The 14,164-nt window shown below is 36.9% G+C and overlaps 1 protein-coding gene across 2 annotated transcripts in view; it reads left to right on the top strand.

Moving 5' to 3' along the window:
- The window catches only part of DNAJC13 (DnaJ heat shock protein family (Hsp40) member C13), a 149,734-nt gene that overhangs the window by 47,450 nt on the left and 88,120 nt on the right, over positions 1-14,164 (top strand). Inside the window, exons 10-19 of one of the 2 annotated variants that reach the window (XM_060180241.1) lie at positions 1,820-1,986; positions 2,315-2,394; positions 2,478-2,647; positions 3,946-4,045; positions 5,632-5,739; positions 6,481-6,636; positions 7,387-7,443; positions 9,749-9,870; positions 12,094-12,169; positions 13,014-13,109. In XM_060180241.1, coding sequence (XP_060036224.1) covers positions 1,820-1,986; positions 2,315-2,394; positions 2,478-2,647; positions 3,946-4,045; positions 5,632-5,739; positions 6,481-6,636; positions 7,387-7,443; positions 9,749-9,870; positions 12,094-12,169; positions 13,014-13,109 — 1,132 coding nt within the window. The remainder of the gene's footprint in view (positions 1-1,819; positions 1,987-2,314; positions 2,395-2,477; positions 2,648-3,945; positions 4,046-5,631; positions 5,740-6,480; positions 6,637-7,386; positions 7,444-9,748; positions 9,871-12,093; positions 12,170-13,013; positions 13,110-14,164) is intronic. The other variant, XM_060180240.1, reaches the window with a different exon arrangement.

Here is a 14,164-nt window from a genome sequence, read left to right as displayed (position 1 = left end):
TTAATAGGAACTTTTGCTTTTGTTACTTTGTTTAGGTAACAAGTTAATATAAATAGTTAAATTTCTGCAAGTTACTATGATAAACTATTACTTTTCCAGTACAGTATGCCTGCATACTTGTATGTTACTCTGATGTGACGGTTGTTTTAAAAACCTTTGAGATACACTGTAGATACATGCCTCAGTAAACACACAGTGCTGTTGTACTATGAGTGAATGAATCCCTCTTCCTGTGCAAAGTCATTGCCAGAGGATTGACAGTTCTTACTTTCCAAGTAGCTCTCCCATGCTTTTATAAGTAGCTTGGAACTTTATCTGTTTTGAAAAGTTAGTTTAAACAGACTGGTTTATTTAATTTTTTCTACTTTACAACATTGCTTCCTAGAATATGACTTGTATCTGCTTCTTACTTTAGAAAACTTTTGGTCTGAGATCGACAAAATAAGTTATCTTAAGCAAAGGGTTATATTTTTTCCTGTCCTCAATTCAAGGAAAAGCCCTCCTGGGGGGGGGGGGGAGTACAGATGTTCTGGTCAGAGAAAGGATCTCAACACCATTTGTCAAGTATTTTGTTGTTTAATCTTGATGGAGCCCTAGAAAGAAGGTATCACTTCAGATAAAGCTCACATTTAAAAAATGAAGCAGTTTCTTTGAGACTTTTGATTGGGAAAAAGGTTTCTTAGGTATAATATCAAAAGCATAGTCCAAAGAAGAAATAAGTTAATTAATTTGACTTTGTGAATACTTGAAACCTTGAGAAGACAAGAAGCTGAAGAGTGACAACGGTAGAGTACATGCCTTGCACACAAGAGGCAACTGGGTTCAGCTTCAGAATCCACACAAAATGGTAAACACTGTTCTCATTACCCTCTCACACATGTAAGCTTATGAAAATTTTTTGAAAGACAATAATATTTTAAAATTTTTTGAAAGACAGAGATAATATTTGGAAAATATGCAGCTGGTAGTGGACTTTAGTATTCAGTATGTGTAAAGACCCTTCATTACCCATAGTCTCCTCAATTACCACGGCCCTCTCCTACCCCCCAGGCGTTGTCAGCCGATGCTGTGTTCTCTTTACTGTCTTCAACATTTTACCTCTTCTGTGCTGTCAGATAGCTGGAATCATACGGAGGGCACACATTTTCTCCTACCCTGTGGCTTCTTTTCTCATTCTCCCACATAGCTTTCTGCAGAAGCAAAACTATAGAGGCAGAAAGTGGATAAGTGATTCCTAGGGCTCAGGATTCTTTAACATTTTGGGGTGATGGAAACTAAACACCAAAGCTGAATTGTGGTGATTGCATAAGCTTAAGAATTTACTAACGATTACCATGCGACACATTTTTGTTGGGTGAATGTTTTTTGTTATACAAAACTTTAAAAAATAACCTTAAAACCACTCACTTTATTTTACAATTATTATTTTTCAGATAGAGACAGAGAGGCAGAGAGAATGATAGAAACCATAGCACCAAAGCTTCCTTCAGTGTGGTAGGGACCAGGTCATGCACATGGCAAAGCAGCACACTATCCAAGTGAGCTATTTCGCTGGCCCAACCTTAAAAATTAAAAATAAATAAAACAAAAAAGCATGAAAACTATAGTGGTTAAGTAATTTGTCCAAAGCCATGCAACAGAAGCCCTAGTATTCACACTCAGGGCTTTCTTCAAAAGCCACAGCTCTTTGGTGCTTCCCCTTGTACCAAGAGTTATCCTTCCTCTCCCAGCAGGTTATCTGCTAAAGGGCCTATACATCCTGAATCACAATTCCCCTTAATTTTATTCCTGAAACCTTTTCATTTTTAACCTTACTTAGAGATTCCTTATTAGCAAGTTTGCTGGATGGGGTAAGAGCTTCCGGTAACAGAGATGTTTGTGTAAAAATGACTCCAACCCATAAAGGTCAGCGATGGGGGTTGCTCAGCATGCCTGTCGATGAGGAAGTAGAGAGCCTTCACCTCAGATTCTTGGCTACACCTCCAAGTGAGTATTGATTTAACTGTAGTTGCATTTCCAGCCTTGCACTTAACAGTAATTTAAAAATCTTGGTGTATTGCACCAAAGTAAAAGACTCTGGGGTGGGGGTGGGGGGAGAATACAGGTCCTAGAAAAGGATGGCAGAGGACCTAGTAGGGGTTGTATTGTTATGTGGAAAACTGAGAAGTGTTAAGCATGTACAGACTGTTGTATTTACTGTTGAATGTAATTCCCCAATAGAGGAAAAAAACCAAAACCAACCAAACAAAAAAACCATAATTTAAAAACCAGAAATGCCCACCTCTAAACCCTTTTGAACCTTTCCTCCTTACAGATGGCAACTTTGCAGATGCCGTATTCAGGTTCAATGCGAACATTTCCTACAGTGGGGTTCTGCATGCAGTAACGCAGGACGTAAGATAAATTGTGTCGTGGTTTGTTTACTGTTGCTAACTTCTGGTATGGAAAAAATTTTGAAATATTCTCTCTTTCCCTAGGGACTCTTCTCAGAAAACAAAGAAAAGCTGATCAATAATGCCATCACAGCATTACTGTCTCAAGAGGGAGATGTTGTGGCTTCAAACTCAGAACTTGAGAGTCAGTTCCAGGCTGTGAGGAGGCTTGTTGCTTCCAAAGCTGGTTTCCTAGCCTTCACTCAGCTTCCAAAGTAAGTTGGCCCCTGAAACTTATCTTCATTTAGAAAAGATGGACAAGTCAAAATAGCAAACAACAAAGAATTTATGTATTTGTTTTTTTGCCTCCAGGGTTATCAGTACCTGCACTATGAGTGCTCTATTTCTGGAGGCCATCCCCTTTATTATTGGCTAGGACAAAGAAATGGAGAGAGGAGGGGAAAACAGAAGGGGAGAGAACTAGACACCTGCAGACCTGCTTCACCCCTTGTGAAACGACCCCCCTGCAGGTGGGGAGCTGGGACTCAAACCAGGATCCTTGCGCGGGTCCTTATACTTCGTGCTACATGCACTTAACCTGGTGCACTACCTCCTGGCCCCCAAGAATTTATTTCTTTACATCTGACTAAACCACATACATTTTATATAATATGATGATGTGGTCATGCTCATTTTACTAGACAGAAATTACAAAGGAAAGTAAGTGGAGTAGATGGGGGATTTTGTTTTCACACTCAATATTAATACTTGTGACTTGGGCCATGTGTATGTATGACTTTACTGCTCCCAAGCTGACTTTTTTTATTCTGGTAGAGAAACAAAGAGAGACATCATGACACTGGGGGTGCTTGGGGGAGGCACTCCTCTGTGGTGCTGGGGTGCAGCCCTGGACCATGTGCATGGCAAGGCACATGCCCTATTGTTGAGCTGTCTCTTAGCCTCCTTCTTTCTACTTTAATTACCCATAAAACCTCAAAAAATGTAAATTGGCAATGAATATTCTAGAATGAGATTCAAAATGTCTAATATTTAATTTTTAATTAGTGATTTAATAATAATTAACAGGATTATTAAATAAAATATGTAATTTTAAACATATTTATTAGCGAGAAACATAGGAGGAGAGAGAAAGAGCCAGACATCACTCTGGTACATGTGCTGCCAGGGATTGAACTCAGGACCTTATGCTTGAGAGTCTGATGCTTTATCCACTGTGCCACCTCCCGGACCACACCAAATATGTAATTTTTATAGTAAAGCAACAAATTGAAGATTTCTTTAAGTTGCATCCTTATAACAAAATGGAATTTTTACTACCTTCTTGGCTCATTATTATTTTAAAAATATTTTAAATTTATTTTAATGAGAAAGAGTAGATACAGAGGGAAATATACTGAGAGAAAGAGACCAGAACACTGCTCAATTCTGGCATATGGTGGTGTTGGGGATTGAACCTGAGACCTCAGTGCCTCAGGCTTGAAAGAATTTTGCATAACCATTATGCTGTCTCTCTCTCCAGCCTTTGGCTCATTATTTATTTCCATTCCATAAGGTTTCGGGAGCGTCTGGGAGTAAAGGTAGTAAAAGCACTCAAAAGAAATTACAATGGAGTAATCCATGCGGCTGTTGATATGCTCTGTGCCCTCATGTGTGTGAGTAGTGTTTTTCTTAATGGAAAGCCTTTCTTAAGTTGACTGATGGTTTAAATTTCCACAAATCCAGATTTCCATTGTACCTGTGAAATTTTGTTTCTAACTTTTGTTATGATAGCTACTTTTTTCCCAACTAAACATTTGATTGGCACTAGCTATATGCCACATGCAGTGCCAGATACTGAAAACACAGACACTAAAGCAAAGTTCCTTTATTGAAATTTGCCAGTAGTTTAGTGTAGAAGGCACGTGTGCACATTATGAAGGAACAGGAGACAAAGAAGCTCTAAAGAGATGCATTCAATTTTGGTTTGATGGTGAAAGAAGATTCTAAACTATTCTTTCTGGAAGACGTTGTACTTGATCTAACCTCAAAAGAGAGACCAAATATTGGGTTGTTGGAAAAGTCATGATTTATTTTTCTGTGCAAAAATGCCTCATGACTTTACTGACAACCCAGTGTTTTCCAGCTGTTAAAGAGGCTTTCCTGGGAAAGCGAGTAGCAAGTACAAGGGCCCATTTGGCAAGCAGCAGTCAGTTAAACTACATCGCAAGCGATGTGCGGGGCATGTGGGGTTAGGGAGGCCCAGCTAGGGTTGTAGGCAGAGACTGTCATGAAGGCTTTGTGTATTAGAGAAAGTAGGTTTGTATCCTTTAGTGAAAAACAGCTGAAAGGCTTTTCAACAGGAGCAGTGAAATAGCAGGTTTAAATTTTAGAAAATGTATTCTTATATGGCGATTATAGATAAATTTAAAGGCAAGTAGAACAAATTATGGAAGAAATGAGATGTTGCAGTAGGTAGGATACTGTAAGTGTTAAAGATGGACATTGGGAAACCTAGAAGCAAATTATAATTGGGTCCCAGCTTGTGAGATGGGGAGGCAGTTATTCAGTTTTACTTTGAAGTTTGAGCCCAGTCCCCATCACATTAAAGGAAGCTCTAGTTCTGTGATCTCTGATTCTCTCTCTCTCTTTGCCTTTGTACTTTCATTGTCTCTATTTAAAATAAAATAAACTTGTCAGGTTAGCTGTAGTATCAGGATTAGGATTTGAGCTCTTCTCCTGACTTTCATGTTGTAAACCCTGTTTACACTCTATTATAATTACATTCTATTATGCCCACAATCAAGAGAGTCATCTTCAAAGGAGTATTGTTTGGCTTTTAATTAAAAGGAGGTATTGTTTAGGGGGTATTGTTTGGTTTTAATTAAAAGGAGGCCCTTGTGACTTGTGAGAGAGTATTTTGTATAGTTTTATCTGTACTTACTTGTTAGAACAAATATCTATGAAGTCTTCTCATACCCAAGAGAAATCATCACTTCTGCTTGTCTTGTTATCAGTTTCCTTATTACCTGAAAGATTATGGCTGTAGTACATATATTTAACTAGTGCACTGTTCAGCTCTGATTTATGGTAGTGCAGGGGACTGAACCTGGGACTTTGTAGCCTCAGGCATGAGAGTCTGTCTGCATAACCATTATGCTATGTACCCACTGCCCTGGCTTTAATATTCTTTATAAAGAAACTTTCATTGATGCCAGTACATTGGACTGCTCATGTTTTACCACTCTTCATTAATCTGTAGCCCATGCATGATGACTATGATTTAAGACAAGAACAGCTAAACAAAGCTTCCCTTCTCTCTTCAAAGAAGTTTCTAGAAAACTTACTGGAGAAATTTAATTCCCATGTGGTAAGTTATATATATATATACATATATATATAAACTGTGGTATTATATGTTATATAATGTTACATATATTGCATATGTTATATATGATACATTCATACAAATATGGACTATGTATTAAAGAAAAAGATCACATCATTATTTAAAGATGTTCTTGAAGTGCGTGGACAGTTTTTATTGTATTTCCCCAGTTTGACCACATTTGTTATAGTTCAGCTTGGTCATTAATGATAAAGTACTCTTTTAAATCTATGTAATTTTTTCATGTTGGAAGGATAAACTTCAGAGCCTTTGGATTTTATCATTTCAGATTTTTGTTTGTATTTCATTTAAAATGTTATGAAATAAACTGCTCAAAATAACAACAGAAAAGAAATCTTTGTTCCTTAGTCACTAGTAACAATTTTAAATGTAAGTTTTCTATAAGATTAACAGAAGGGATGTGAACAAATTATTAGAATTTCATAAATGTTATCAAAATTTTGCTATATATATAGCATTTAGTTATTGCAATCTGAAACATTGTAATGATTTTCTTGAAATTTGACTGAACTTTAATTATGTTCTTTTTGAGATACGGATTTTCCAGATTAGTAAGATAAATATTTCTTCAAGGCTTTAAATTTAGAACCTCATGATGAGAACTTAAATCGTCTTAGCATATGGATTAAGAGGAAGGAACAGAATTTGTTTTAGTGAAGCTCTCTATTTCCTAAACCAAGGTAAAATGTTGCTTTGTTTCAGGATCATGGGACTGGTGCCCTAGTCATTAGTTCACTCTTGGACTTCCTTACTTTTGCCCTGTGTGCTCCATATAGTGAGACAACGGAAGGGCAGCAGTTTGATATGCTCTTAGAAATGGTGGCATCCAATGGAAGAACCCTCTTTAAACTCTTTCAGGTAAGCACTTGTGTTTTTCTCATCAGGTGACACCCAGCCTATGAGAACCACTTTTGGGGTTCAGCTTGTTTTCAAAATAGTACATGCGTGTTTCTGTAGTAATATTGATGAATAAATATTATCTGAGACATTTAAGCTCATATTTCTTATGTCTTATGTAGGGTCATTAGTTGCCTTTAGATTCGTTTTTACTTCTTTGTCCATCTTAGTAGGACCTTTTTCCTGTGCCAGGTCCAACATTCTCTACAAATTCCCAGTAAGACAACTTTAGCAGGGCTGTTCATCAACAATGGAAAACATTTGTTATTTGAAACAGTATTACATTATTTACTATCTCTGTGTGTATGCTTGTATGTGATATTTACATCTTTGCTTTCATTTATCCTGTATTTACAAATGTTGAGATTATATCAGAATCAATACTATTGTATCAATAGTATTGATTCTGATATAATTGTGCAGCACCTGACTAGCTATTGTAAGGATCATTCATATATCTTATTTAAATTATTTTTAAATTATCCTAATCATTTCTAGGCATAATTTATTATACTCCTTAAGTATCTATAGAGCTACACTATAAAATAATTGAAATACCTCACCAAGCTAAGTATGACTTTGAGATGTACTTTTTTACTGATTTTATGGCTTATGCCCTGCATCAGATTGTTTATCCTTGACAACTACGGCTAAATATGTTGGGAATTTTTTGTCTCATTTTGTTTTCTTCTTTCCCTTTTCCTTTTAAAGCATCCTTCCATGGCAATTGTGAAGGGAGCCGGATTGGTTATGAAGGCAATAATAGAGGTGAGAGAAGAAATTTATTTTAAACTTTGATGTTCATTGAAATTTCTATTTTAATTGAAGCTGACAGAACTACCTTTTGAGACTTTTATGAGAAACATGCAGTCATCTTAAGCCTTTATTCAGAAATTAGTTTTCAGCTAGTGGCACAAACAATCTTTGATAATAGATTGAGATTTTAAATCTCAGTTGGATTTAGAATAAATAAATCATTATTTCTGATACTAAGCCGAGAGTTTAAATCTCCATTGAATTTAAAACAGATAAATGTTTCTGTTTCTACTTTTTTTTTTTAATTGTAGAAGAAATAAGAAATTCTGCTTACCTTTTGAAGGGATGGCAGTGCTTCTCCAAGATAAATGCTTAAACTGCTAGTATTCTGTAGAAGGTGGCTGGGGGCCAGGCAGTAGCGTACCAGGTTCAGCGCACAGAAGAAGATGGCGATGACTACTTACATACTGGATGGTCACAGTAAAATCAGTCTAAGTGGTTTTGAAGTCTTAAATTCTTTTTTGTCACATTAATTTTGATAAAATGCATTTATACCTTTTTAGGAAAGAGCTTAGCAATTATAACTAATAAATATAATGTAGCTAAATACAAAATTAGCATGTTTACACAATTAAACTTAATTGCAACATTAAAGTTCATGTACATTTTAGTGTGTCTATACAACTAAAGGACAATTTCCCCTTCACCTAGTGGGTTCTTTTATAGCTTTCTATGCAAATACCACATCTCATTTATGGAGCTTTAAGTAACCAAGAATAGTTGGGATGATGAGAACAAATACAAGTGTATTTGTTATCTTGGTCCACCATTATATTGCCATTATTTCACAAATATTTAGCGCCAGGTATAACCTAAATGGTGACTTCAGGCTGTAGTATAAGCCACACATATTAGAGTCATAACTAATGACTGGCAATTATGTTTTTGTACAGAAAACTATTTCCACTAATGTCCTGGTAGATACCGTAAAGTATTTTCTGACTGTAATGAAGAAATGTTTAACATACTTATTCTGTATAGATTTGTATGCATACTGAATATTTCTTTGCTAAAATGATACATATGCCTTTTCATGCTATATTTGTATACATTGATTATATTCGGTTGCACTAAATACTTGGCTTTTTTTTTTTTTTTTTACTAATATTAAGTATTTTCTACTTCTCAGATTTTTTAAAAGATGACACTGCTGACTTAATTCATAATTCTGCATTTCTTTAGTAGCACTGTCTTAATCTGTTGCCAGAGTGAGTCGATAGCAAACAGAAATGAGAATAAGAAGAACTACCTCTACATCACATCATTCTTTTTTCTTTTAAATGATATATTTTATTTAAATGGTCTGTTGTCTTCCTACCTATATAATTTTCTTTTTTTAAATACTTATTTATTCCCTTTTGTTGCCCTTGTTTTATTGTTGTTATTGATGTTATTTTTGGATAGGACAGAGAGAAATGTAGAGAGGAAGGGAAGACAGGGGGAGAGAACGTTAGACACCTGCAGACCTGCTTCACCACTTGTGAAGTGACCCCCTGCAGGTGGGGAGCTGAGGGCAGAACTGGGATCCTTACACTGGTCCCTGCGCTTTGCGCCACCTGTGCTTAACCCGCTGTGCTATTGCCCAGCTCCCTCCCCCACATCATTCTTTAAGATAAAGAATTGCATTCCCCATGACAGTGAATATGCTGTTAATAACAAAAGCATTCACCATGAAGAAAACCTAGATCTACCCTTACTTCTCTGTTTAGTCATTGAGTGTCAAGGGACAGAATTAATTCAAGTTTTAGTTAGGTTATGTTGTAACTTATACCTGTGTTTGTGATGGAATGTTAGAGGGGGGAATTTTCACCACTGTAATGTGTTAAGTTTATTTCATCACACAATGTTTTAATAAATGATTTAGTGTTTATTTCATTGGAATTGTCATTGGAGTTTTAATTATAACATCAAAGTTAATAAACTAAATTTTCAAGTTAAAAAAAATGAAGTCAAGTCTCCCCTTTGTTTGGCTGATTTATACCCAAAGTGATTCATATTTTAATACTAAATTAAGGAAAACCTCAGTTCACAAGATAAGTATAACTAGAAACCTTTAAACTTTATTCCAAAGGGATATAATATTTTAAAGATGGCTTGTACTACTACCTACCTAAGTTATTTTTGAGTAACTGAAATTATAGCTTTAGTGTTTATTGTATATTAATGATTTTGTCTCAAGGTGTAAAATTAGTTTAACAGAGTTAGCATAGTTGCTTTAGATTGTTGCTTTAGGGATCATCTTACCCTTTTTCCAAAGGAAGGTGACAGAGAAATTGCTACAAAAATGCAGGAGCTTGCCCTAAGTGAAGGTGCCTTACCTCGACACTTGCACACTGCGATGTTTACCATAAGTTCAGATCAAAGGATGCTTACAAATAGGTAGGTTAAACTCGATTTGCTATAATTTGTGTTATTGTTTAGGAGATGGATTCAGGTACTTTATAAAACACACTGAATGAGTTTATTTTACACAAATGTTTCTTTTCTTTATTTCTTTCCCCCCTCTCACCCAGGTCTCGTTTTTCTTTATAGAAAATTTGTGGCCAGGTGATCATTGTCCTTGACCCTGCTGCCTAATTTGGAAAAGGGATGTAAAGACTCTACCTCCTCTGGGCGGTAGCTCAGCGGGTTATGTGCACATGGCGCAAAGCCCAAGGACTGGCATAAGAATCCTGGTTCAAGCCCCCAGTTCCCTACCTGCAGGGAGTTGCTTCGCAAGTGATGAGATAACCCTGGAAGCCAAAAAAAAAAAAAAAAGAATAAAGACTCTTATTTCCTTCCCTTTTTTCTTGCCTCTAGGGTTATTGCTGGGCCTTGGTGCCTGCGCTACAAATCCACCACTCCTGGAGGCCATTTTTCTCATTTTGTTGCCCTTGTTGTTGGATGGGAGAGAGAGAAATTGAGAGATGGGGAGAGAAAGATAGACACCTGTAGACTTGCTTCACAGATTGTGAAGCGACCCCCTGCAGGTGGGGAGCCAGGGCTGGATCCAGGAGCATGATCCTACCTTTCGCTTTGGGCCATGTGTGCTTAACCCGCTTCGCTACTGCCTGACCCGCTCCTTCCTTTTTTTTTTTTTTTTTAAACTATTTTTACTTCCTGGTACTATAAATTTATTTTATCATCTATGTCCAGTTACGGAATACTGTAGTATGCTGCCTTGCCAATTTTTTTCATTTATATAACAAGAAGCTGTGTGTATCCTTCATTTGTAAATGTTAGCCACAAAAGTAGTATTTAGTGTTGCCTAAGAGGAAAAAAAGAAATAAAAAGAAAGGTATAGCTTCACCAACAATGCTAACTAGACACCATCGCTCTTTACAGTGGAAATAACTTTTTTCCCACAAACCCTATACTACTTGTTTGCTTTACTCTTAATTACAGTTAATGAGTTGACATTTTCTACTCTGGTCATTCACATTATTGAAAGCCAGTCAGTTTATGACACAAGTACTAATTTTCATTTTCTTTGCTTTAATTTTTACATATTGCTCAAGTTATCACTTTTATCCTGAATTAAAAAAATTTAATGGAGTCACTGATTTTATACCTATCAAATAACAGTGAAGTAAATTACAAGCATAAATTACTTAATTACATTGGCTTCCAGATAGGCACAAGAATGAACAATTCTTAATTTTTTGCTTGTTTTTTTTTTTTTTTTTTTTTGACAGAGCATTGTGGATTTCTCTATCAAGATTTTAGCGCCCCACCCCAGGAATGTAGCTTGTTAAAAAAAATACATTTTTATATATAAATAATTGTATAAATAACTCTTAAAGGTGTTTATTTGATTACTTCCCTCAAGGTTTCATATCCATTAATTGTCATTACAAATGGCAGTTGAATCCCCACCAGAAGCACAATAAGGTTAGCAATGAATAAGATATATCCCCTCCTCAAGAGGAGTTTAGAGACAGATGTCAAGGATTAAGGGTGATAAATGACTGGATGAAGGGGCCGGGTGGTGGCGCGCCTGGTTGAGCACACATGTTATACAATGAGCAAGGACCCAGGTTTAAGCTCCTGGTCCCCACCTGCAGGGGGGGGAAATCTTTGCGAGTGGTGAAGCGGTATTGCAAGTGTCTCTCTGTCTTTTTCCCTCTCTATTAATCCCTCTCCTTGATTTCTGGCTGGCTCTATCCAATAAATAAATAAAGATAATAAAAAAATTTTAATGACTGAATTAAATATCTAGCACAAATATCACTAGATTTTACTCTTTGAGCCAAAAACAAGCTTCTTAGGTCTAAGTGAGTTTTGCTTTAAGCCTTTTTCTAACTACATAGGAGATAATATTTATACCATCTGTTTCCCCCCTTATCTTTATATAGGGTTAAGAACCTACTTCTTGATGTTCACGTCCATTGAAAATTAGTGATTTTTTTCAGAAAAGTATTTGATTTGGAGAAATTCTAAAATGCTAGCAGTATTTGAGTTACTATCATATGACTCTTTCCACATTAAAATACTTGTTAATATTTAACATCAATGAGCTTTTTATTGCAGTCATATTTTTATATGATATTTTGTTCTTAAAAATTCCTTTCTGTTCTAGCTGAGATAAAGCAGCAAACCTTTCTCAACGTCTGCTTTTTTCAGACAGCTAAGTAGACATTTAGTGGGACTCTGGACAGCTGACAGTGCCACTGCAGCCAACTTGTTGAAACGCATTTTGGTAAGTCAGTTGGACAACTGGAAGGATTTATGTAGTCTTACCCAATAAAGTTTTCTTGAGTACGTTTTTTACAGTGTTGTGGGGTTTTTGTTGTTGTTGTTGTAGTTATTATTTGTTTTACCAGAGCAATGCTCAACTCTGGCTTATAGTAGTGTAGGGAACCTGGGATCTTGGAACCTCAGGCAAGAGAGCCTCTTTGCATAACCATTATGCTGCCTACCCTGTTGTTGAGGTGGTCTGGTGTCGGGCTGCACCGCGGAGAAGAGAGCGGACGTCCAGAGCAAAGGGGTACACAGATCTCAGAGAGGGAGAGCCGAGAGCCCAGAGAGAGAGAGGGGAGGGGTGAGGGGGCTTTTTATTGGGCGACAACCAGGGGTGCCGTGTAGGGCCAGGATTGGTTGAAAGGGGGCACTCTAGGATTTAGCGAGGCATAGAAAAACCTGGGGGCGGAGACTGCATCAGAATAAGTCCTCAGCAACACTACCCCGCCCCAATTTTTTTTTAATTGAGCAGGGATTAATGACTTACAGTCAACAATAAGGTACAGTAGTTGGTATACATGTAATATTCCTCAGTTATCTACCTAACACTAAATTCCCCACCTGGGTCCTCCTTCACCATCATGCACTAGGACCTGAACACCGTTAAGTGCTTGGTTTGGGTTTATTATTATTATTTTTTAAACTTAGTTCTAATCTACAAGACACTTAGCATAGTTGCTTCATAATATGTACTAACTCCAATAGCTAAGTCATTGTTTCAATTTATTTGGGTTGTGCAGGCTAGATTTTCCTTTTAAATGATTGTTGCAAAAGTAAATTTTGTGTTTCTACTTGTCATTTAGCCACCAGGATTACTGGCATACTTGGACAGCTCAGATACCGTTCCTGAGAAGGATGCTGACCGGATGCATGTTAGAGATAATGTGAAAATAGCAATGGTAAATATTATTATTATCTCTTCAAAATGAAGAGAGTACTCATTTCCAAAACACTAACACTTTTAGAAATAAGTCAAGGGTTAACTGTATGGGGTAGTAGGACCTTTTTTAGATGATGATGATGATGAACACCATAATTAAATTAAATCTCATTAAAAAATTCACCTGTTCTGAGTGTACAATTCAGTTATCTCTATTATATTTACAGAGTAGTGCAACTATTGCTACAATCTGATTTAATGAACAATAGTGACCTTTTATGTTTTGCTTGCCTAACTCAGCATATTCGTACATTCGGGAATACATTTTAAAACAAATTTCAAATATGTAATGTGAAAGGAGAGACATGGCAAAATTTAATGTAGGTATTACTTCTTTCCTTATAAAGCCTTAATTATTTGTTCTTAAAAATAATGTATTGAGAGGGCTGGGTGGTAGTACAATGGGTTACGCACACATGACCCACGTAAGGATCCTGGTTCGAGCCCTCCTGGCTCCTCGCCTGCAGGGGGGTTGCTTCACAAGCCCCTCTCTCTTCCCCATCTCTCTTGATTTCTTTCTGTCCTATCCAACAATAAAAACAATGGCAACAAAAATGGGAAAAATGGCCTCCAGGAGCGTGGATTCATAGTGCAAGTACCGATCATGAGAGGCAAAAACTTAAAATTTAAAAAAAAAGAAGAAAGTGGGGTCTGTTGGTGGTGCACCTGGTTGAGTGCACGTTACAATGCACAAGGACCTGCGTTCAAGTCCCCAGTCCGCACCTGCTGGGGGAAAGCTTCACAAGTGGTGAAGCAGTGCCACAGGTGTCTGTCTCTCACCCTCTCTGTCCCTCTCTTCCCTCTCGATTTCTGTCTATCCAATCAATAAATAAAGATAATAAAATTTTTTTTTAAAAAAAGTAGTGATAGAAACAGAAATTGAGAGGGAAAGGGAGAAACATCTGTAGCACTGCTCCACAGCACATGATGCTTCTCCCCCACCCCCACAGGTAGGGACTGGGTGTTTGAACCTAGGTCTTTGTTCATTGTAACGTGCGTTCAACCAGGTGCACC

The sequence above is a fragment of the Erinaceus europaeus genome, chromosome 21, assembly GCF_950295315.1.
Source record: "Erinaceus europaeus chromosome 21, mEriEur2.1, whole genome shotgun sequence".
Lineage (NCBI taxonomy): Eukaryota > Metazoa > Chordata > Mammalia > Eulipotyphla > Erinaceidae > Erinaceus > Erinaceus europaeus.
Note: the sequence above shows the minus strand (reverse complement) of the source record. Positions and strands in the feature narration are given on the sequence as shown.